We start from the raw sequence: 25,471 nt of genomic DNA on the forward strand, positions 1-25,471 counted from the left end.
GGAGATACCTAGGCAATTTTCCACATAGCTGGGTAGATGCCGGTGCTATAGTTGTACTGGAACAGCTTGGCTAGGAGTGCAGCAAGTTCTGGAGCACAAGCCTTCAATACTATTGCTGGAATATTGTCAGGGCCTATAGCCTTTGCGCTATCCAGTTCCTTCAGCCATTTCTTGTTAACACGTGGAGTGAATTGAATTGACTGAAGACTGGCATCTGTGATGATGGGGACCTCCAGAGGGGGCTGAGATGGATTATCCACTCAGCACTTCTGGCTGAAGATTGTTGCAAATGCTTCAGCCATATCTTTTGCACTGATGTGCTGGGGCTCCCTCATCATTGAGAATGGGGTTATTTGTGGATCCTCCTCCTCTAGTGAGTTGTTTAATTGTCCACCACCATTCACAACTGGATGTGGCACTTGCTGCTCATGCTGGTTGGCATACAAGTAGTCCTGTGTTATAGCTTCAGCAGGTTGACACCTCATTTTTAGGTATGCCTGGTGCTACTCCGGGCATGCCCTCCTGCTTTCTTGATTAAACTAGGGTTGATCCCCTGGCTTAATGGTAATGGTAGAGGGGGAGGGATATGCCAGACCATGAAGGTATAGATTGTTTTCGAGTACAATTCTGCTGTTGCTGATGGTCCACAGCGCCTCATGGATGCCCAGTCTTGGGTTGCTAGATGTGTCCGAAATCTATCACATTTAGCACAGCGTTAGTGACACACAACACGATGCAGGGCATCATTAATGTGAAGGTGTGACTTCGTCTCCACAACGACTGTGCAGTGGTCACTTCTATCGATACTGTCATGGACAGTTGCACCTGCAGCAGGCAGGTTGGTGAGGTCAAGTAGGTTTTTCCCTCTTGTTGATTCCCTCACCACCTAGACCCTGTCTAGCAGTCATTTAGGACTCGGCCAGCTCAGACAGTAGTGGTGCTACCAATCCACTCTCAGTGATGGACATTGAAGTCCCCCACCTACAGGACATTTTGCGTCCTTACCACCCTCAATGTTTCCTCCAGGTGTTGTTCAACATGGAGGAGCACTGATTCATCAGCTGAGGGAAGGTGGTTCGTGGTAATCAGCAGGCGAATTTCCTTGCCTATTTTTGACCTGGTGCCATGAGACTTCATGGAGTTGATGTTGAGGACTCCCAGGGCAACTCCCTCCCAACTGTCTGCCACCGTGCCACCACCTCTGCTGGGTCTGTTCTGCCAGTGGGACAGGACATATCGAGGGATGGCGATGGTGGTGTCTGGGTCATTTATCTGTAATATATGATCCCACAAGGATGACTATGTCAGGCTGTTAAGTCTGTGAGACAGTTCTCCCAATTTTGGCACTCGCCTCCACATGTTAGTAAGGAGGACTTTGCAGGGTTGACAGGGTTGAGTTTGCCGTTGTAATTTCTGGTGCCTAGGTCGATGCCGGATGATCTGTCTGGTTTAATTTCTTTTTTGTAGCAGTTTGATACAACTGAGTGGCTTGCTCGGCCAATTCAGAAAGTATTTAAGAGTCATTGCTATGGGTCTGAAGTCACATATAGGCCAGACTTGGTAAAAATGGCAGATTTCCTTCCCTAAAGGACATTAGTGAGCCAGAGACAATGGTTTTGTGGTCATCATCAGACTTTTTATTCCAGATTTTTATTGAATTCAAATTTCACCATCTGCCATGGCAGGATTTGAACCCAGGCCCCCAGAGCATTACTCTGGGTCCAGTTAGCTTAACAATTGTCATTGCTGGAATCTATTTTTGAGGTGTTACAGGGGCACTTAGAAAACCTTAATGCTATTGGCAGAGTTAATGTGGTTTTGTGAACGAAAAATTATCTTTGACTAAAATTTTAGAGTGATTTGAGGAAGTAAGAAGCAACATGGGTAAGGGGAACCTGAGAATGTGCTGTACTTAGATTTCCAGAAGACATTTGACAAGGTGTTACATCAAAGGTTACTATGCAAATAAGAGCTCCTGGTGTAGAGGGTAACATATCAGCATGGATAGAGGATTGGTCAGCTAACAGGAAACAGAGAGTAGGAATAAATGGGTCATTTTTAGGTTGGCAAGATGTGACGATTGGAGTACTGCAGAGATCAGTGCTGGGGCCTCAACTATTTACAATTTTTTTCAATGACTTTGAAGGTATCAAATGTATGGTTGCTAAATTTGCTGATGACACAAAGATAAGTAGGAAAGTAAGTTTGAAGAGAATATAAGGAGTCTGCAAAGTAACATTGATAGGTTAGTTGAGTGGGAAGAAATTTGGCAGATGAAGAAGAATAATGTGATAAAATGTGAACTTGCCCACTTTGGCAGATGATTAAAAAGCAGCATACTATTTAAATGAAGAGAGAGATTGTAGAACTTTTGAGGTACAGAGGGAACTGGGTGCCCTGGTACATGAATCACAAAATGTTAGTATGCAGGTATAGCAAGTGATTAGAAAAGCAAATGGACTATTGTTGTTGGTTGCAAAGGGAATTGAATATAAAAGTAGGATTGAATTATGACAATTGTACAGGATGTTGGTGAGACCGCATCTGTGTACTGAGTATTGTGTACAGTTTGGGGCTTCTTATTTAAGAAAGGATATAAATGCGTTAGAAGCAGCTCAGAGAAGGTTCGCCTAACTGATACTTGGGATGGAGGAGTGTTATCTGATCAGGAAAGCTTGGACAGGCTGGACCTGTATCCATTGGAGTTTCAAGGAATGAATGGTGGTCTTATTACAACAGGGACTTGACAGGGTGGATGCTGAAAGAATGTTTCCCCTTGTGGGAAAGATTAGAACTAGGGGACACAGTTTAAAAATAAGGGGTCTCCCATTTAAGATGGAGATGAGAAGACATTTTTTATCTGATGGTTGTGTGTCCTTAGAAAACTCTTCCTCAGAAAGCAGTGGAGGCAGGGTCATTGAACGTTTTTAAGGCAGTGGTAGATAGATTCTTGACTAACAAGGGAGTCGAAGGTTATTGGAGGTAGGTGGAATGTGAAGTTGAGGCCACAATCAGATCAGCCATGATCTTATTGAATGGCGGAGCAGGCTCGAGGGGCCAAATGGCCTATTCCTCTTAATTTTTATGTTTCACCTAAAGTTGGGAATCTTTCAAGTCATTAAGTAATATGGCCTTGCTTCACTGGTGAAAATATGGTGGTGTAGGCCTAAGTCCACCAACTCAGGACAATGCTGAACATGTCCCAAATCACCTTGCTCTGTAAAGGTACGCCAGTGGCATCCTGCCACCCCAACACCCCAACAGAGGGCAGGCAGCCTGGGAGGGGCCTAACAAATGGAGTTGCACAACCCATCAACACCGAAAGGCAGTGGCTCTTTAAGGTAATTGATAGCCCCATAATTAATTATTCTTTTCCTGAGGCACCTTAAGGAAGGCTTGTAATAGAGTATTTTCTTGTTTTCATTTGCTGTGAGTTCATATGGGCCTGTAGAGATGTCATTTTGCGTTAATTTCCTGGATAGGTGTAAGATTCATCTTTTCCTCCAACTCCCCTCCCACACCCCACTTCATACAAGGGTTTCCAAGCTTCCTATCTTGAATTCTGGTGGAATCAAGCTTCCAATTCCCCTTCTGCAGATGCACCCACTTTTCTATGGTGCATTCACAATACAGGTGAAGTGATAGTGCTTGGCTTTAACTTCACAGCGTCACTAAATCTTTGTAGTTTAAATTGAGTGCGAAGGCCCAATCTGACTGTCAACCACAGCTGAGTGTTTTTCCTGCCTCTCAGGAATCCCACTGTGCTGTGGTGTCAGGTTATGTCTTACTCTGATTTCAAGCTGCACTTATACTATAACAGGTACGACAGTTGGAATGTGATATGTCCTTACAGGAGAGTAAACCAGTCCTAAATCAGAGTTCTGCTAAATAAAAAAAAGTCAAATTTCATTGGATATGGAACCAAGCCAAACTGTTAAATTTAGCTTTCCCACCACAATAGAAATGATTGGGTGAAAATTTTCATCTAGCATAATTGGGACCAAAAAAAAAAATCTGCTTGTAATTATCACATCTATATTGTTGAATTTAGTGACCTTTTGCTGATGACGCTGGGCAGTTTTTCTTGCACTTGAGTCAATGCTTCACATCAATTGCAATCGAAGACAGAGAAATCTGATAGCAGCAGCATATCAAGTAGTAAGGGGATCCCTGAAATGGACCAATTGAAAGTGTAATACCCTGGCACTGGTAAAAGGCAATGAATGAAAGGGAACAAAGATTGTCTTTGAAGAATTATTTTGGCAATATTTACAAGTTGGAATTTGCCATTAAAACTTTATAAAACACCAGTCTCCCACCCTGCATCTGCAGTTATATGCAACCAAGTCACTTACTTGCAAAAGTAAGTGCTGTTTGTGATTTTCTAAAACACATTAGTTGTTGTGAATGAAAGTGTTGCATTGAAATCTTTTGGAGGGAGTCAATGTGTGAATATTGAAAGCTGTATTATTTTATATAGTCATAATAAAGTTAGATAATGGTCTATAAAGTGAAGTACCAATGACCATTGATATTGCTGTGAACTGTATCAGCCAGTAAATAGCTCTCTCTTCCTTCTCAAACAAAATAGTAGTTTGATTTTTTTAAGCTATCTCTTTCATGAAGACTGTGACTAAATTAAATGAAACATAAGCATGATTGTGACTATTAGTTCCTCAGCCTTTAAAAATTTATAATTGTATTGTAGTATGACATGGATGTATTAAAATAGTGACTTGTACATTTATTACTAAATGTATCCTGTGAAGTCCTTAATGTTCGAACCTCAGTTCAATTCAATTCATAATTCCAACGTGCACCACAGTGTCAATCTGAGATTTGCTTCGTATTTTTTATGAAGCATTAAAGTTTCTGTCATATGAGGACAACTTGAAAGCCAAGAAATTTAAACTAAGCAATGTTCTCGACATTGGTGTTGAATTTCCACTATTTTCCAGGATTTCTGTGAATTTTGCACAGAAGTAACAGCAGACTAGAGGAGAACTCCACTCACCCACATTTGTATGCCAGTTATTTATACAAAGTACTTCTATTTTTCATTGATATGGTCAGCAGAGTAATACCTCTACTGGCAAAGCACAGATACTCTTGTCATACTACAAAGCTAGCACTAGCACTGTGCTTCACATGAGGATGAGACTGTGTTTTCAGCCTTTACCATATAACTTTCCCTTCAAATTAAAGGAAAGAAGACAAATTATATTTTATATAGCTGTTTTCACATGCCTCAGGATATCCCACAACATGTCCCAGCTAAGTAATTACTTGGAAGTGTACTCACTGTTGTTAATAAGGGACAATAGTTACAGCAGATAACCAGCTTTCTCAAAAACAATAGTTCCATCTCACCAGCTAGGCCCAAATTTCCTCAAAGCAGTTCCTGCCCTGGTGCCATAACTTTGTTGTAAAGGGAAGTGGAAACCCCATTATATGTGTAAATGAGATTCATGTTGTGCTTCTTGAAAAGTAAGAGCAATGAAGCATGAGCAGGTCCAAGGACATTTCCCTTTCAGTTTGTATTAGCACAAGCCCACATGTCTACATTTAAATTTAGTACTTGATCTCCAGTCACATGCAGTGCTACCTAGACACAATCATAACAGAATGAGTCTGGGTGTGTAATAAGAGAACTCAGGCCATATAGTATGCGCTATCTTCAAACTATTATGAGGTTGAAATTCTTTAATACATTTTCTGGAATAATTTCGACTCGAACGTATGTCCTTGCTGTGACAGTAAAAAGTCTGTGGATTTATTTTTCTCATCAATTATAACAGATATTTCTAGAATCTACAAGAGCTTTTTAATCAAATTATTCCTAACAATTTTACAGGATTTTAGTTAGTTAATTAAAAATACACCCAATGAATGGAAAGTAATTCCACAGCTTGCTCATGCTACTAAAAAGCAATCTTCATTGATTGCATTGAAATGAAAATAATTGCTATTTGTGATCAAAAGGATAATGTTTAAATAGGTTTTAATTTTGGCCAATTAGTTAACATTCTTGTAAGAAACAAAAAGTATTAACTGCTTGTATTTCAAGTAATTAGTTTTTAATTTACTATTCATGAGTGATGTGTGAAGTGCGATAGTCATTAAACTGCAACAGAATCTGAAAGAAATAAATTAACAAAACATCTTTTTGGAAAAATAGCTGAAATCACATGAATTTGTGGAACTATTAAGAGGAACAAAACAGAATATATTTAAAAAGCTAAGCTTTCTATGCAATATTCTATCCTTTTGTGAGTTTTGTTTTATGTGGTTAATTGGAAACCCTAAAAATACAACTACTGTCTTAATTCAGTTAATCGGCTTTTAGTCTGGGTGCTTTTGATCTACATAGGCCTCGAAGTCAATGTCAGCTCATCCCAGAAGTTGAATGTCAAGTATTATACCAGATCAGTCTATAACAGAGTGTTGTTTGTTATTGCTTCAGTGGGAATTGTCATTATTTACTAACTAATAAACCTCCTATAGTGTTCTGTAATATGAATCATAGGGCTAAGAATGTAACACTTGGGTGAAGTGGGAGCTGCAGGGGTGTGCAAAGTTTCCACTTGGACTTTGCGCACCCCTGCAGCTCCCAAGTTACTACTATTATCCAGTAACTTGGGATGGAAAATTTGATGCTTAAGTAAGGTGAAAGTGTCCTTGGGGCTGATCGTAAAAGCTCAGGTGTTTCTGGAATAGTGTTGGTGGCACTGGTATTTCCAGTGCTGCTGCTGTGAGCACTAGTGTTTCCAGAAGCATATGTTAATCCTGCATAGCAAATAGCATCTCTATATTTATACATACTATATTTAATATATGTAGAGGTTTATACATGTACACCTTTATGCTGTGCTTCAGCAATGCATGTGATGCAGGACAGGATTTCGGTCCTGGACAGGTTCCCACAGGGAAATGGTCGCTGGCACCAATATTTACAAAGGCGCCCCCTTAATTGTCTTTGAGAAAGGCTTGCCATTCAAATACGGAGGGCAGGTGGGCCCTTGAAACTGGAGGGTCAATCAGAGATCTACCAGATTAAAATGGACAGCAGGCTACAAAAGAAAGTAAGGAAGGGAGAGGGTGCTTCAAAATTGAGACACCCTCTCTCCAGCTTTTTCAAAAAAGTAAAAACCATTCTTGCAGCCAGGCCACCACTGTTTGACAGTGTCCCTTTAGAGGGCAGCCTGCAGCTGCTGCTGCACCCAGGCCTACCTGGAGCATAACCTCTCCCTGTCTGCCACTGGATGAGCATCTGCAGGCAGTTAAACTGGCTCCCACTGCCTGCGGGGACCTGGAGGCCAACTAGAAAATTCTAACCGGTTTCCTTTAATTGGCCTCCATTGACTGTTAATAAGCCAAGTCGGTTTAACCTACTATTCAAAGAGAAAGCATGTCTGAAAGGCTAGAACTTTCTATAGAGTGTGAATTCTAAGCATTGCCACACTACAGATGTCAAAAGAGTTAAAAAGAAGTCAGTTTATGATAATCTGATTTCTCTTCCCACAAGTTCTTTTTAATTCAGTCTGGGAATATAGGCGTCACTGTCGATGTTCAGTCCTAGGTTGGGGTGGTGGTGCCTACATACAAACATATAAATTAGATAAAAACAAAAAACTGCGGATGCTGGAAATCCAAAACAAAAACAGAATTACCTGGAAAAACTCAGCAGGACTGGCAGCATCGGCGGAGAAGAAAAGAGTTGACGTTTCGAGTCCTCATGACCCTTCAACAGGACTGGGTGTAGGCCATTCAGCTCCTCAACCCTGCTCTTCCATTTGATAAAATCATTACTGATCAGATTGTGGCCTCTACTTTCCTGTACACGCCCTATACCCTTTGACTCCCTTGTCCATCTAGAGATTAGAAGAAAATTCCACAGACTAACGATCCTCTGAGAGAAAAGAAATTCTCCTCATCTCCTTCTGAAATGAGGGACCCCTTATTTTTAAACAATGTCCCCTAGTTCAAATCTCTCATACAAGGGAAGAACATCCTTTCAGCATTCACCCTGTCAAGTCCCTTCAGCATCATTATGTTTCAATAAGATCACCCCGCATTCTTCCAAACTCCAGGGCTAGCCTATCCAACGTTTCCTCTTAAGACAACCGCTTCATTTCAGGAATCAGTTGATGGAATCTTCTCTGCACTGCTTCTAATGCAATATGTCCTTTCTTAAATAAGGAGATCAAAACGGTCCACAATACTACAGATGCGGCCTCACCAGCTGCAGCAAATATGCTTTACTTTTATATTCCATTCCTCTTGCAATAAACAACAACATTCTATTTGCCTTCCTAATCGCTTGTCATACCTGCACACTAACGTTTTGTGGTTCATGTACCAGAACACCCAGGTCCTTTTGTACCACAGAGCTCTGAAATCTCTCTCGATTTAAATAATATGCTGCTTTTCTATTTTTACTGCCAAAGTGGACAAGTTCACATTTTCCCACATTATACTCCATCTGCCAAATTTTTGCCCACTCATTTAACCTATCTGTATCCTTTAGCAGATTCTTTGTCCTCTTCATAACTTGCTTTCCTACCCATCTTTGTGTCATCAGCAAATTTAGCAACATTACATTTGTCTCTTCATTCAACCCATTGATATAGGTTGGAATTGTCCCAGATTTACACTAAGTGCAGTAGCAGGCGGGAAAAACGACATTTTACCCACTGGCTGCAATGGCAGCTTTCACGCTGTACCGTGCCAATCCCATTGCATTAATTATGCATTCCTGGGAAACATGCCGTTTCAATGGCAGGCACGCTCTCATTTGCCCACCACGCTGTCACCTCACTGGGTAACCATGCCCGGCGCCATATTTAAAGTGCAGCTGTGCACACACGTCTGGGTGCTTCCAGCTCACAACTGCTGCATGGAAGACATGGCCCCGAAACACAAAATGACTGCAGCCCCCAGGTTTAATGACCCATTCCCATGACTGCCTTTTGGATGCAGTGGAGGCTCGCTGTGATGTCCTGTACCCCAACTCTGGCCGCAGGATGGGCAGCAACATCACCAACCCAGCATGGGAGGAGGTCACAGCGGTGGTCAGCGCCAATGCCCTGCAAAAGAGGACTCCTGCCCAGTGCTGCAACAGAATGAATGGTCTCATCCATTCCACCAGGATAAGTCACTCTTCCCATCACTCTCAACTCACACACTCTCAAACCCTTCACACATCCACAGGGATCTCACATCTCATGGGACAACACCACTAACTCTCACACACACCCTCACAACCCCATCAGGCTCATATCCTCTGGAGCTCGTGTCCTCATCCTGTCCATGTCTCCGCTCACCACACAAACATACCATGCAGTGCCATGTGCCCTGCTCACACGCTCTCCATCTTTTTTCATGCAGCAGAAACCTGCTCACATCAGGGAGAGGTCCCAGACCAGAGGGAGGTGGAGTGGCCCACATTAGGCTCCTCACTCACTTTGAGGAGTGCGCCATCATGCTGACTGGTGAGGACATGGTCCGTGCCTGCAGTGACGATGAGGTCATCGGCAAACACCCTCGTGAGAACCCTGTACCACATCATCCCTCTCTAAACATAAATGTGAGTGCTCTCTCTCCTGCTTTTGACTCTGCTGCCATGCACTAATTATCTCTACTTTGGTTCACAGGGAGCTCTGCCAAGCGACCGACACCCTCAGACAGCCAGCCCCTCGTCTCCATCCACGACCTTGCCTCCAGCCAAGATGACTCCTCCTCCAATGAAGATTTGGAAATAATCAGCCTGGAAGACTTGTCACAGTGCTCACCCGCACACTGCACCAGCACAGAGAAACACGCCTCAGTGAGACCTTGACCTAGAGAAGGCTTGGGTTCATAATCTGGTGGTCACTGCACAGACATGTGTCCGCAACAGGAGTAGGCAGGTGCAGCCGAGCTCCCCAGCACTTGGAGGACTGCTAGGGGAGAGACACCTGAGGTCCAAGTCAGATGACAAAACTCTGGATTTGGCCTTCCAGCTCATCCTGCAGAGTCAGCAGAAGGCGGGGGAACATCCCGCAGAGCTGTTGGAAGCCCTCAACAGAGTGGCTCATGAGTTGGAGGAGTGCGGAGGGAACCATGAGTTCCTGCAGTGGCAACGTGAGATGGAAACGAGGCACCTCCTATGACCTCCCAGATGCTCATCCCCCTCAAGGAGAGTCAGGCTGGGATCCTCGGGCACCAAAGGGAGGAGAAGCGGCAGTTGAGCACCCCTGGGTCATCCGCTTAGTAATTTTGAGGCTGTCCTCTCCCTCCAAGTCCCCTTTGCCTGTGAGGCCCTCAACCTCATCCTATCACTGAAGAGAGAACAGGTGGCCCACAGGAGGACAGCCAGAGCAAGCCGGGGCCTCGGCTCTCCAGAGGACCCACGCCGAAGGCAACAGGGCCAACCATTGCACAGGCTGTCTCCAGCCCTGCTGCAGATGTCAGGGCAGCATCTAGAAGTCTAAGGTGTTCAAAAGTTAAGAAATTCTGATCACGGTTCGTTGCATTGGTGAGCACATTTTTTCACTTTACAATCTGGAAATAAATTCACTTTCACTGAATATTGTGTAATGGTGTCTTTCACTTTCATTGACAGGCTTTGCGAGTCCTCCCACTTAACACCCCACCCCCCCACCGCCGCTAGCAGTTCAGCTGCACGCAGCTAGCCCCAGTGATTCTTGAGGGAGAACTGTGTGTGTATGGCAGGGCATTTTGGAGCCTTATTCAAGCATTCTCCCACGTACACAGGTCCTTCACTTATCACTGGGGTTTGTTTTCAGTTGACCATCTGAGCTAACCTGCATCTGTGCCCACCCACTGATCACATTCCCATGCAGCGCCTGATCTCGCCCACCACAACTTTGGCTTCACTTTTGATTTTGGCAAGCATGTTTATAATAGTTTTCCTTTCACTTTCCCCTTCCGCACTCACCCAATTCCTTTCCCCCTGGCACCACCTTCCACCTCTCCTCCATGACCTACCAGCCACAACACTTTTCTTTCGGGGCTGTCCCGGTGAACATGCACGTTCCCTTACTTCCCAAAAATCCCATCCCCATCAACATTAACCTCCCTGACCTCCTCCTTCCCACCCCCAGGGTCTGTATCAGCCTCCAAGTACATACCAACCACCCTTGCCATCCCTTCTGCTGATACCGTCGAACCCTCGCCCTACCACCTCACTCTGCTCTCAGTCATTCTCACCATTCCCTCGTACTACATCCACCCTCAGTTTGCTCCCCAGGAGACAGTTATGGCTCATTAGAGCCCTCCCTTGCACATGCATCTGGAAATTCTCCCCCCCGGACCCGTTTCTTGGACCACCCCCCCACCCCCCCAACCTTTGAAGCTTCTTTCCCCCGATGGAACTTCTTCCCTAACCCCCTGGAATCCACCCCCTTAGTCATTCCTCCCATCTTAGTCCTTCCCCCTTTCTCATTCCTTCAAACACGCTTACTACTTCCTCCACCCTTACTCCTTCCCCCTTCTTGACTCCTTCCTCCACCCTTGGTTCTTCCTCCACCCTTACCCCCTCTACTCTCCGCACTCCTTCCTCCCCCGAGACTCCCTCCCCTCTCTGCACATCTACAGATTCCCCTTTATCCACCTTGCTTGTTACTTTCTCAAAGCACTCTAATAAATTAGTCAAACACTATTTCCCTTTCACAAAACCATGTTGACTCTGCTTGATTGCATTAAGATTTTCTAAGTGCCCTGTCATAATCTCCTTTAATAATAGGTTCCAGCATTTTCCCTATGATTGATGTTAGGCTAACTGGCCTATAGTTTCCTGCTTTCTGTGTCTCTCCTTTGTTGAATAGAGAACTTAGATTTGTTATATTCCATCTGATGGGGTATTTCCAGATTCTAGGGAATTTTGGAAAATAAAAAACGATGCTTATACTGTCTCAACAGTCACTTCTTTTAAGGCTCTAAGATGAAGTCCGTCAGGACCTGGGTTCTTGTCAGCCTTTAGTTCTAATAATTTTCTCAGTCCCCTTTCCCTGATGATTGTAACTGTTTTATGTTCTTCCCCCTCTTTCATCTTTTGATTTACAATTATTTCTGGGATGTTATTTTTGTCTTTGACAGTGAAGACATACACACAGGTCTAGATTTTTCCAACATTGCATCTGCCATTTTCATGGGGTAGGAATGGGGGCAGGTCGCATTCTGCACATGCGCATTTCGTGGAGGCAGCTGCCTGTTTAAATTAGAAGCTGTCTCTGCTCGTGTTTATTTTTGGTATCACAGGTGTGTGAAATGCAATGTGTGCAAATCAGACCTGGTAGGAGGAGATTTGAAATATGGATTTGTTTGGATAGCCAGGGTACTCTCTTGAAGAGATGCAGAGACCCCTTTGGAATTTGCTTTAAATTTGCATTAACTGCCCCAGAATTGGCAAGAACTCAATTCCAACTGTCTGGCTTTAACCCAAGGGAGTAGGGGGGTGGGGCTGCTGGACTTGCAGGGCAATATTTTTTGCCTCTCCTGATTTTTGCACCTGTGTACCGGGAAGAATTTTGAGCTTGCAAAGGATGCATTGAATTTCATGTGAAGGAAGATATAAGATGGGCTTGGCATCCTCGCACAGAGAGCCAAGGTAGCCAGTCACCATGAGCTGCCAGAGGCCAGACAGTGGGCAAAACATCAGGAGGAAGAGTCAGTGCCACATGCAGCAGAAAGGAGGAGGAGGAGAGTCAGGCCAACCAGATACTACCGTATGGGAAGGGCGTACCAAACTCGGATGTCGTATCTCAATATGACAGAGAACCAGTGCCAAAGAAGACTGAAGTTAAGCCATGAAGTGGTCACCGACATATGTCTCATTGTCCAGCAACAACTAAAGCTACACTCTGTCAACCCCATGCCTTGCCAGAGGCTGTAGTGCTAACCATCTCTCTCAATTTTTATGCCTCAGGCTCTTTCCAGGGCTCAGCAAAAGACCTGTGTGGCATACGGCAGTCAGCAGCACAAGCTGCATTAATACAGTAACTAATACTCTGCTTGCTTGTGTGGGGGAGCACATTAATTTCCTTGCTAAGTTGGCATCTCAGGCGCAGAGAGCACAGTCAGGCTTCCCTCGGGTGCAGGGTGTTATTCATTGCACCCAGTCATGATAAAGGCTCCAATTCAGCACCTGGGCACCTTCGTCAACTGAAAGTCCTTCCACTCATTCAATGTCCAGGTCGTTTGGTACCACAACAAGGTTTTCCTTCAAGTGTGTGCAAGGTTCGCTGGTAGCTGCCATGATTCCTTCATTTTGAGGAGTTCCCTAATCCCTCAGCTATTTCAGACACCTTCGCAGATCAGTGGTTGGCTTCTAGGAAACAAGGGCTACCCCTTAAGAACTTGGTTAATGACCCCCCTTTAGGAGCTCTCAAACTGAGGCAGGGCACAATTACAACAGCAGCCACGTTGTTACAAGGAGGACAATCAAGCAGGCCAGCTGCCTCGATCACTCAGGTGGAGCCCTGCAGTATGCCTCAGCAAGGGCATCAAAAATAGTAGTGGCGTGTTGCGTGCTGTACAACATTGTGCTATTGAGGTGCCTACAACTTGAAGATGGTAATGCCATGGGCAGAGCTCGGGATGAGGAAGTCCCTGTCCATTCTGATGATTCTGAACCAGAGGAGCATGAGGAGGCTGCCACTGGCAGAGCAGTGTAGCCAGGGCTGACTTTGTACAAGAGGAGCCCATCACCAGATGTGTGCTTGTAAAACAGATTCGCATAGGGCCCTCCTATCTCTCACTTGCTATCAGCCAGTCCTGATGAGCGAATTCCAAATAAAGAACCTAATACTTTGACACCACAATTATTCAGGAATGCCCATCCCCAACAAAGGAGAAAAACAACATCAATAAGTTTGACTCAGTCAAATTAAAATGGCTGCAACCCTCAAAGTCATAATCATGGGCCTCAGCATATTGCAAACAAACCTGGTAATAAGTCCTTCACAACCTGGCCCCCTCACATAAATACCAGTGCCTGTAAATGAGGCGTCAAAGCTGCCACCCTGTCCATACTCAAACCATGTTCACAAAGCTGAGAGTACTGTTATGACTTAAGACTGCACACCTAATACATGCTGATTTTATGTGCCAATATACATGCAGGTAAGGCATATTGTGCTGGATGAGCGTATAACTGTGCAACAACAGCTCTTTGAATGAACTTGTGCCCTATCCATTCCGGGCACTCCCTTCTCAGTCTATATGGCAATGAGGAGCATGGTGGCTGGTCTCTTCATGCCAGCATCTTTTGGGGATCCTCGTTCAGACTGTGGCCCCTGCATTTCTGCATGGGCAGCTATGGTCACTGGCACCTGATGATGGCTGTGGCATTGGGGCTGGGGAGGTGGACGAAGATCAGGGTGCTGAGAAACTCATGGTACCATCACCCTCCACAATGTTTTCCACAGTCTTGGCTTGGCCTTCAGGTGGGGTTAATGGGGCTGGCTGTTGGTGCACAGCAGTCTTCCATTCCAGCAACCGCTGTGCCAACAGTGCGACTGTTTAAGCTATGAAGCTCCTCATATATTCCATGCATTTCAGCACCCCTACTCTTAGTGGACTGATCCATATCTATTGCTGATTGTCCAAATACTGCACTCCAAAAGGTGACTCGAGGCACCATCTTGCTGCCCACTGGACCATCATGCCTTTCCTCCCTGCTCCAAAAGGGTTTTGCACAAATGTCTCTGACTCTGACACATCCTCCTGCACTCTGATGTGGTGACTTTCACCCTATATCACCAACTCCACACCCGTGCTTCATCCCTCCGATATGCTGGTATCCAAGTTGGCGGCTTGTGGGCTAGTCAGATGTGATGCTGCCTTTTTCTCCCCTTGATGACCAAGGGATGATCTGGCCCAGGGTGGGTGAGGGAGCAGAGCTGGAACCTATGTCAAGCACAAAAGGAAATATTTAGGTATAATCCTTCTCATTATGAATACACTCTCTGATGCACAACACTGCCTTAACCATGCCCACACTGCCAACCCCATCCTTACATTCCCTCTCATGCCAATGTCCCTTGTGCTCAGTTCATTGACAGCATGACCTCCTCTATTACCAACATGTTCCAAGGTGCATTTACCATCGCTTTTATCACCTGCTACCCGTAATTCACCGTCACCAATAAACAGCTGCTCAGGAACCCTGGCTATTTTCATGGCCATCTGTTCCATCAAGTGAATCGGCAAAGTCAGGCTGACCGATTCCCAGTCCAGGCCATCGTCTTGGCATCCTTCATCCTCTTTGACTGCAACAACATGGCTTTATGTTAGCCTGATGTATTGTGCATGCAGGGATATTTCTCTCTACTGTGTTTGCACATCACATCTGTTCTATGCTTGCCTACATGAGCAGCCTATAAATACAAGCCTCAATGCTATAGCAGAGGTAGTGCCAGTTCCTGCAACTTAACTGCAGCATGCAGATCTGATCCTTCCCTTGCACCTCAGTGCGGATGAGCCAAGCTACTCACCTTGCCGGAATGCTATAGGTCGTTAAACCTTTTCTGGCATTGTATCCACGATCTCTCGTGGTCTCCTGCAGCGCTTACTGCAACTATAATTTGAATCCAGGCTTCCTTTGTGGTTGTTGGTGGATTATGTTAGCCAGCAGGATACAGGACTGCCTCCTCTTGACTAATACTTGCAAGTCCTAATCTGAGAAGCGTGGGACAGCTGGACCCATGCCTTCTCCAGAGTCTGTGTGACATCCAATCAACACAAATGTAAGGTGGAAAGGATCGTGAGCCATTCAGCTTACAATACTCTCATTCACGTTTGAGTGCTTACATGCACTAACCATTTTCACTGTATAATCAACGAGTACTCGAAAGCTGGGGAGAAGAAAATGGCTTGGCACAGATGCATTGTGGAATGGGTGTTGTGGCTGTCACTCCAAGGTAGCATGCTGTGCTCCGCAACCACCTATCGAGGGTCAACTATGCGGTCACATCCTGATAAATGGGTGACCATGGCACTGTTCATCATTCATCCACTGAGTCTTGGCAGCTAACTATATGGCTGCAGAATATCTTTACCAGGTAGTGGTGCAAAGACGATTCCATCTCCATGGCTGTGACTTGTGAATCCACACCATGATTTCAATTGTTCAGGGCAATACACTGAATAGGCAGCAACAATTTTTCTTAGGGAAAGCCCTTGATGAGCCATCAGTTCTAGCGTCAGCAACCAGTTGGACAATATTTACAAAGTTCCCACTCACCTGACAAGTCAAATACATCTCCTCCGAAGAACAGGGACCCATCTCTGAAAGGCCCGCTGTTCATATGCGCCCGAGTCGCCCAACCCATGCCAGGCCTGCCTCCAACCCCACACTGCAGGCAGAATCGTCTGGGCCTGAATCTTCTGGTCGGTGTGCGGGGACAGGCCCTGCTTATCGATGCACAAAATGATGCACGGTGATGTTGGGCATGCAAAGCCAATGCCCTCGTGCATCATTCCGATCTTCAGTTCGCCGGGCGCACCAGAATCGGCTGCGTGCCTGCCGAACTGTCAAAGGCCTATTAGTGCCATTTAATTACCAACTGAAATAATTAACAGAGCTGCCCGTCCAACCTTAAGGTTGGCGGGCAGGTGAAGAGCCCTGGCGGCCTTCGCATTTTTCATGGAACCTCATCCACAGGTGGGATGTGGTTTCATGAAGGGTTTATAAATGTAATAAAAATTTTTAGTAAAATTCATTGACACATCCGGAAGAGTGCAGGCCCCGAATCTCCCTCCTCCCCCGCCCGCACAGGGACCGCTGAGCGCTTCCGGTTGCGTGTCACGCTGGGCGGGCCTTTATTGGCCCACCCATGTAAAATGGCAGTGCGCAGCCGATTGCCGCCCGCCCCAGCCCAGCCCACATGATGGGGAGAAAATTCTCCCCCTGGCCTTGCCAGCAGTAGGAATCGTGGCAGGTGGGCAAACTTAATTTGGCGGGAGGCAAAAGATCCGTTTCTTAATGGTGGGATGAACTTTCGGTATTTTGTTCTCGGGACTTGCAAGGCAAGTTAAAGGAGGGTTGAGCTCCCTGACAAACGATGTTTGGAACCCCGTCTGAATTTATCAGCATTTTATGCATATATACAGTGAAGAGTTCAAGCTAGGAGCTGTCTCCATGCTTGGTTGGACACACAACTCTGTCAAACACTAGTCTGACCCCTAGGTGTGGGTCATGTGCTCTCTAACATTACTGTGGGCAGTAGTGTACTCAGTCCCACATTAACCCTTTATGTGCCAGACCCTTGTACTGCATTACGCAACAAGTCTGCCGCCTTGATGAAGCTAAGGCACAAAATTGGAAGATGTACTTCATAAAAACAGAATTACCTGGAAAAAACTCAGCAGGTCTGGCAGCATCGGTGGAGAAGAAAAGAGTTGACATTTCGAGTCCTCATGACCCTTCAACAGAACTGATTGAATGTTAGAAGAGGGATGAAATATATGCTGGTTTAAGGTGTGGGGGGGGGCGGCGGTGGTTGTAGGGACAAGCAAGCAGTGATAGGAGCAGATAATCAAAAGATGTCACAGACAATGGAACAAAGAAGTGTTGAAGGTGGTGATATTATCTAAACGAATGTGCTAAAAAAAAAACACCTTCAACACTTCTTTGTTCTATTGTCTGTGACATCTTTTGTTTATCTGCTCCTATCACTGCTTGCTTGTCCCTACAACCACACCACCCCTCCCCACCTTAAACCAGCATATATTTCACCCCTCTTCTAACATTCAATCCGTTCTGTTGAAGGGTCATGAGGACTCGAAACGTCAGCTCTTTTCTTCTCCGCCGATGCCAGATCTGCTGAGTTTTTCCAGATAATTCTGTTTTTGTTTTGGATTTCCAGCATCCACAGTTTTTTGTTTTTATCTAAGATGTACTTCAGCTCACTAAATGAAGCAGACTGCAGAATAGCAGTCTGATGAGCAACTGGCAGAAGGGCCATGATTCTATTGGCCCCGGAGGGTGTTGTGGGAGGCGGGGCAGCTGGCAAAATCATGGGATGGAGGCCAGGTTGGATCAGCTTCCCCCACACCATGGAGCATTTACCGGCACCGGGATGGGACATGGACAGGTTGCCCGCCCCGCCCCGCCCCAACCCAACTGACATATGTAAAGATGTACAGGCCCAATTTTACATGTCGATGGCAGGGAGCGCACCCCCCCCACCCCCCCACCGAATATTTCATGGGTCAAAGAAGGGGCTGTGAGCAGGGAAGGCAGCACCCACAGTCCCAATGACCTGCTGGGTGGGGCCAGCCCTCCAACAATTGTCACAGTGATTTAAAAATAAAAATTTACTTACCTGGCCCATCTCCCAAGGCTTCCTGCATACCTCAGCAATGACTATCTCTCCTGGTGGCACTGCTGAAGCTTCAGAGCTACTGCCTCTGATCAGGCCAGCAGCATCAGGAGCCCATCTGCTCTCCTTAATTGGACGGCGGGTCCACAGGCAGCCAGTCAGTACGCTACCTATGGTAAAAATGCCGAGTAGGTCATATTGCCAATGTTTTATCCCAACACTTGGTTCCGATGACCTCCTAAAATTCAACCCAAAAACTATACCCCAGATTCTGCACCCTTCCTGCACCCATTTCCTGTCTTCCATTATTAGTAACAGCATCCCTTTCCAGTTATGTGTACTACATTGATGAATAATAAAACAATTCTGATCAGAAACAGGCTGTTTTTGTTAAGGCTTGTATCCAGGTTCCTTTAGGGCGTTAGACATTTTTTTTTAGATCAGCCTAAAGATACTTTACAATTAAGATACTCTTTTTACTGTAGTTCTAATGCTTCTGAATGTTCATGAACAGCTGATCTGAGGTTTTTTAATAATTACATTTCATTACTTTAGACCTCTTATGTAAACATCACTAAAATGGATATTTCTAATATCCATATATGATTTTTAAAAAAGTGTTTACTGAGTGTTTTTTTTGAATTCAACATGTTGACATGCAAAACATTCATAGTATGCAATTTATACAATAGGAGATGATTCTAGGCCATACATCCAAATAACATTTAGTTAAAGTATTCGCATTTATGCTAACACTAAAGTACTGCACCATTACACTGCCAGCTCTTTGTTAGCAAGCAGTCTGATCTTTCATCTCATGTAACAACCAACATCAGAGAGCTTCGGCTTTTTCCAAAAGACCTTTCCTTTCTTTAATTTTTTCCTTCCTGTCGACCTCCTAAAGGAACTGACTCCTTGCTATGGTATAGTAGCTGCCAGCCTCCATTACGTCCCCAAAGATGTTCATCCTTCAGATGTGTTCCTTTACTGACACTGTTAATGGCGGTGGTATATTTGGCTAGGGAAAGCTTCAAGGCTGAAAACAAGCCAACATCTGCACAGCAGGATCAGAGTGGAATCATTTTTTTTTATATAAGCTTAGTGTTTATAATCAAAGCCTCAACTTTAAAATTGATTACAGATAAACTTAAAAATAAACAAAATCAGTATTAAATATTTTCATAAGTACAAAGAGACATGGGGACGGGGGTTGGAGGGAGCGAATGCTCTGTCTAGACTAAAAGGCTATTAATTTTCATTTGGGAAGTAAACAGTTGTAGTTTATACATCTTTGGAAATTTGCAGTTACAAATGGTTCCTTTGTTACTAACAGAAAATATTTTTGCTTCGGATAGCTGTAAATTTATACAGCTGAATGATGCATCTTGAAATGTTCAAAAAGCTCGTCAAAAAATAAATCACTGCTTTTCATTCCAAAGCACAGTATTAATTGTGAAGGCCTCAGTCAAGAGGAAGCTGACAGGAAGTACACTATTATATTTCTCTAGTTTCAAAGACATCAAAACGAACCCATCATATCCACATGGAGGAAGCATTTGCTGCTGTTAATCCATTAGTCACAGTTTCAAGCACTGAACCCTTCCACTAAACTAATAACTCTGTGGTTGAAGAATATATTTCTTTTTTTACTTTTGGCAATTTACTTTTATTGTTGCTAAATTCACACCCTGTAAAAAGATGTCCAAAGGTGGTTTTATCTCGATAATATATTGTCAGCTGTATCCATGTAGTGCTGTGCCATTGCTGCCAGTAGTTTTCAATAGAAAGGATACAAATTCCTTGACCCCAACAATGCTGTCAGCCCAAATGTTCTTGACAGCTGCAGCTGAATGCAAAACATAGACTTCCATTTTTTTGGTCTTCTAATGAACCCATGGCTGGAATAACTGCATTTAGCAGAAAACTGGGAGAACAGCGTTTTATTTTATTTCATTTTATGGCTATCCACTTGGGGACTGGTCTACTGGGGTCCTAGCAATAACATTAAATGCTGTAAAACCTACTGGACCACTTAAAGAATCGGTGATCCTGAGCATTTCGTTGCTTTATAACAGGTAGTTCTGAATCAGATGCATTTTTCAATATCTTAGGGGGTAATTTCGACTTTGTGTAATAATATAAAATAATTTTGATTTAGCCACTCATTATACAGTTCCTAATTTTAATTTCTGCAATTGTCCGATTTGAATTATTCTATTTTGAAGTCATTTTTAGCAGCATCTCTGCTTGTTCCAGGTAAGCACAGTGATGGCCATTACGTGAATCTGCTTGTAAGAACGAATCTTTTTTTATTTGAAAAATAGATACATTTCATAATAACTTCTCTAGGTAATTTGAGATAAGGACCCAATCGGAATCTGAGTTCAATTGTTCAATTAGTGTACAAAACTGAAATAAAATGATAACATGAAATCTACAGCAGGCTCTCAACAACCGTAAAAAGAAATAATTTAGCACTTCAGTTGAACAGCCTTTAGCCAAAGAATATTTCAAGTTTTTTTCCTTTAAAGTTTAACTTACAAATCAAATAAAACTGATTATTTCTCAGATTTCAACAGGTAAATCAAAATCATTTACTCCAATCTTGTTTTATAATCCTGTGTTCTCTTTGAAATTTCTTCTTAAAGATTGAACCATGACCTAATGATGCTTACCTCTCCACAGAAAATGCCTCTTCAACTTATCCATCGCCAGCTAAAAGCCTGGGAGAGCCTGGTATCACCCCACTTAGCCCTTCAATGTCTCCAGTAAGAGCATGCTTCCTTTCTCTTCAAATCGCTCACATTTCTTTTGATACGTTATTATTGTTTGCGATTTCAGTCAGAGCAGAATTAATAGTTGTCAATGATGTTGATAATAATTAGGACATTTACTTTATGGTACTTTTGTCCTGATGTAATGATACAGAATTGTTCCAAGTTCGGGTATATGTTTTTTTATAATTATTATTCAGAATGTAATCAATTGTTAAAGCTGGTAACTCACTGATTAGACACAACTTGGCAAAACTGAAATCCGAATATGAGTTTTTGAAGCTTTGTCAGCAATGCAGAGCCTCAATGGTGGCAGGTTGGAAACCAGACCTCAGCTCCATATCCCAGACATAGGTGACACATCCAATTTTGTAATGTGAGATTTTTGGGCGTCTGAATGAGAAAGTGCATGAGGTATGAACTAACCTTATTTAAATAATATATTTATGAAAAAAAGAGACCTTGCAAATTCCATGACATTGGTCAAAAGACCCCAGCTCTACTGTACACCTTGTCAATAGAAAATTGTTCATTATGAGGTTACAAGAAAAACCTGCTGAATTTATGTTTATGCTGAATTTATGTAAGACACCTGTTAGACCCCAGCTGGGGTATTGTGTACAGCTCTGAGTGCTATATTACAGGAAGGATGTGAATGCATTGGAGAGAGTGCAGAAGAGGTTTACAGAAATAGTTCCAGGGATGAGAAACTTCAGTTACGGAGATAGATTGGGGAGGTTGGGACTGTTCTCCTTGGAGAGAAGAAGGCTAAGTGGAGATTTGGTAGAGATGTTCCAAATCATGAGAGGGATGGACAAAGTAGACAGGGAGAAGCTGTTCCCACTCGTACAAGGATCAAGAATAAAAGGGCACAGATTTAAAGTGATTTGCAAAAGAAGCAAATGTAAGTGAGAAAAAACTTTTTCACACAACGAGTGGTTCAGGTCTGGAATACACTGCCTGGAAATGTGGTGGAGGCAGCTTCAATTGAGGCATTTAAGAGGGCATTATATATTTGAATAGAAACAATGTATAGAGGTACAGGGAAAAGGCAGGGCAAAGGCACTAGGTTATAATGTAATTTGAAGAGCTGGTGCAGGAGCAATGGGCCAAATGGCCTCCTTCTGTGCTGATAAAATTCTGTGATTCTGTATAGCACTTTTCATGTCCTCAGTGTATCCCAAAAAGCTTGAAGTGTAGTTACTGTTATAAGATTGGTTTGTTGGGGGAGGGGTGATAATTGTTGACCAGAAATTCGGGAGAACTCCTCTGTCATCCTTCAAATAGTGCCCTTGGATCTTTTAAGTTTGCATGAGAGGGAAGACTATGCTAGCTATTACAGTTGACTTACTGCCAACTTTTAGCACTTACGCAGTTCTTTCTAGAACTGAGAAAGTCACTGTGATATTAAGCCTCTATCCAAGAGGTCCCCTTTAGACCATTGACAAAACTGATAAATTTGCTAAGAAAGCTTGTTGTTGGCTTCATCAGTTCTTCCAAGCTTCAAAATCAGCTGCACTCATAGAAATCATAATCCATCTTGATTCAATACTGGAATTAGTCTGTTAATCTGAAGTTTTGGTGAATAGTCAAGCCACTCAATTTAAACACAGGTCCCTTGGGAAATATGTGATTGGAAGTCTTAGGTGTTAGAATTGCTCAGTCTGATCATATTTTGCATCTATCGGTTCACCTTTTACTAATCGGAAAGCGGCTCACCACCACCTTCTCAAGGGCAAACAGGGACAGGCAATAAATGCTGGCCTAGCCAGTGACACCCACATCCTGTAAATGAATTTTTAAAATTGTTATGCTTGTGCCTATTTTTCAGGCATAAAACAGGTCCAATTTAGCAGAGGGACAGCCTGTTTCCAAGCTGCACAGGCATTGATCCCACTGTTAAATTTCTGGGCCCTTTTTTTGACGTTTCAGGCAGACCCCCTAAAACAGGCGCTAGTTCCCTTTAACAAGGAAATAACAGGCCTGTTGTCAATTGACAGACACCATCCGGAAATCAGTCAGCCATGAGTAGGGCAGGCATCAGGCCTAACCTGCTTAGGCTTCTTCAGCGGTCCTGCAACTGCCAAGGGAAGGTACATTTTTTTGAGAAGGTACCAGCCAGGCGAAGCAGGATACTTCTTTGGCATGTCAGAAGTTGCAGATTCCCCCCCTCCTCTCCCTTAGCCTGCTCCAGCCCCTAGTGGGACTTAATCGCGGACTGCTGCCACGAGGCAGATGTCCCAATATTGATCTTTTCATTTGGTCAAACTGCCTGTGAAGGCATGACTGTTATAGGCGATAAGAAAAGAACTGCTACACGAGAAGCATAGCAGATGCAAATTATTTATTGTTTACTGCATAAGCTTAATAACACTTGTTAAAAATATATGCTACATTACCATTATATGGTGTCAACCATAACTCAGTTGTAGCGCTCCCATCTCTGAGTTGGAAGGCCATAGATTCAAGTTCTACTCCAGAAACCTGAGTACATAATCTAGGCTGACACCCCAGTGTAGTACTGAGGGAGTGCTATTCTGTGGAGTTGCTGTCTTTCTGATGATGCATTAGACCGAGGCCCAGTTTGCCCTCAAGTCAATATAAAAGATCCCATGATGCTATTTCCAAGAACAGCAGCAGAGGCTTTGCCAGTGTCCTGATCAATATTCTTCCCTCAATTCACTCCAACAATCAAGGACCCCACGGGCAGAAGTCGGGTCCACTTTGGCAGCAGCTGTTTTCTGTACTCAGCAAGGCCACAAGGGTGGCAGTGACTGCTAACGTTACTACACCCACCTAAGGCCTTGGATCAAGGTGAACAATGGTAGTAAGGGGATCGCAGCGGGTGGGAAATGGGTTGGCAGCAAGGGCAAGGGGGTGACTATAGCAGATGCACCCCTTCCCTATGCTGTACCCCTCGATCAGGCATCGAGTATCTTAAACGAGGGACCCCACCCAATTCTGCAAAGAACCTTGTGATGCTTTACTGCATTAAAAACACAGATAAATATATGTTATCATTAATCATGTTTCTACTAGTTGTTACTAAACATAAGACTTATGAAACTGACCTTAACTGTCATGATATCTGCTCCATCTTCTACATGTGTGAAATTCTAGTCCTGGATAAAGGAAACTTTTAATTTTTAGTTATGCTACCGCTTTTGAGTTAACTCTACTGAATTGCAAAAGCAGTAGTGTAACTCGAATCAGTTTAGTGATCTGATCATGCACCCCATGTTACCGTGGGAGGTATGAGACCATCTCCAGGATTTTAATTGTATATTAATTGTGTTTAATCGTGTGCATGGTGTACATTAACCGTGGATTCACTTCTGCCTCTATAAAGAGACATAGACTGAAACTATGGCTGTTAGGTTACTAGGTCCATGCTTGCAATGTGTAACACTGCTTATAAATGCTTATTAGAGTGCGTAATAATTGGCCCCAATTCAATCCCTTACCAACTAACTTTTTGGAACATAACACAGAGAATCTCACAGGAAATGTTAAGGTTCAATTTTAAACTCTTACAGTGTTCAGAGAAAGGTGGCAGTCCCACCAGCTGCCACTTAACATTTGTATTCAACCTGCATTTGGAAACTACCGAGCACAGCTCTGCATATAGGTGCAAGGGCATATGCAGAAGGTTCCATTGCTGCAAGTTAACAAGCAAGAACTGATAACATAACTGGGTATGCTGATCCTCATGCTGCAGCCGAGCGGTACCAGTACCCCTAAATATTTCCTGTCTCTGAACGTGCTGTCAGAGCCACTATAATAGAGTAACTAACTTTCAAATGTTTGACACACAAATATTGTGAAATATTTTGATAATCCTTTAGTATACCAAACTAATTCAGGGAAACTGTTTGAAAATGTCATTGAATGATTGTGAAAGATAGTATTTGGTTACTGTCACAGTGCCTGAGAAGTGGCCCCTCTTTCCATTTCTTTATAGAGCTTCGAATCTGTCCTTAACTTATGATCTTCTTCCAGCATTCATAATTCAGATGATGGAAAGATAGCTGAATAATCCTTGACTCAGGGCTTCATCAGCTACAATAATAACCAAATATAAAATGATTCTATTTTGAGGGTGATTAGTGTAAGATAAAACATTCTATTAAAGCTTGAAAAGTACCTAATAATAACAAAGATTAAAATCATCTGTATTGAAGTAATTTCCTCACAAAGATGTTTCTTCTTACAGAAAGACTCGGAACAAACTGCGTCCTTGCACCAGTCATTTGTTGTGGTGGTAGCTATTGATTTTGGCACTACATCTAGTGGATATGCTTACAGCTTTGCTAGGGACCCTGAGTGCATTCACATAATGAGGTAAGTACTGCAATGCAGAGGTACTGCTGA

General features: G+C 43.6%; 1 protein-coding gene across 3 annotated transcripts in view; it reads left to right on the plus strand.

Annotated features, from left to right (window-relative positions):
* Positions 1–25,471, plus strand: part of hspa12a (heat shock protein 12A) — a 161,789-nt gene that overhangs the window by 62,708 nt on the left and 73,610 nt on the right. For all 3 annotated transcript variants that reach the window (XM_041210540.1, XM_041210542.1, XM_041210543.1), the window contains exons 2-3: positions 21,012–21,094; positions 25,314–25,441. In XM_041210540.1, the coding sequence (XP_041066474.1) occupies positions 21,012–21,094; positions 25,314–25,441 (211 nt within the window). The remainder of the gene's footprint in view (positions 1–21,011; positions 21,095–25,313; positions 25,442–25,471) is intronic.

The sequence above is a fragment of the Carcharodon carcharias genome, chromosome 17 (genome assembly GCF_017639515.1).
Source record: "Carcharodon carcharias isolate sCarCar2 chromosome 17, sCarCar2.pri, whole genome shotgun sequence".
Classification (NCBI taxonomy): domain Eukaryota; kingdom Metazoa; phylum Chordata; class Chondrichthyes; order Lamniformes; family Lamnidae; genus Carcharodon; species Carcharodon carcharias.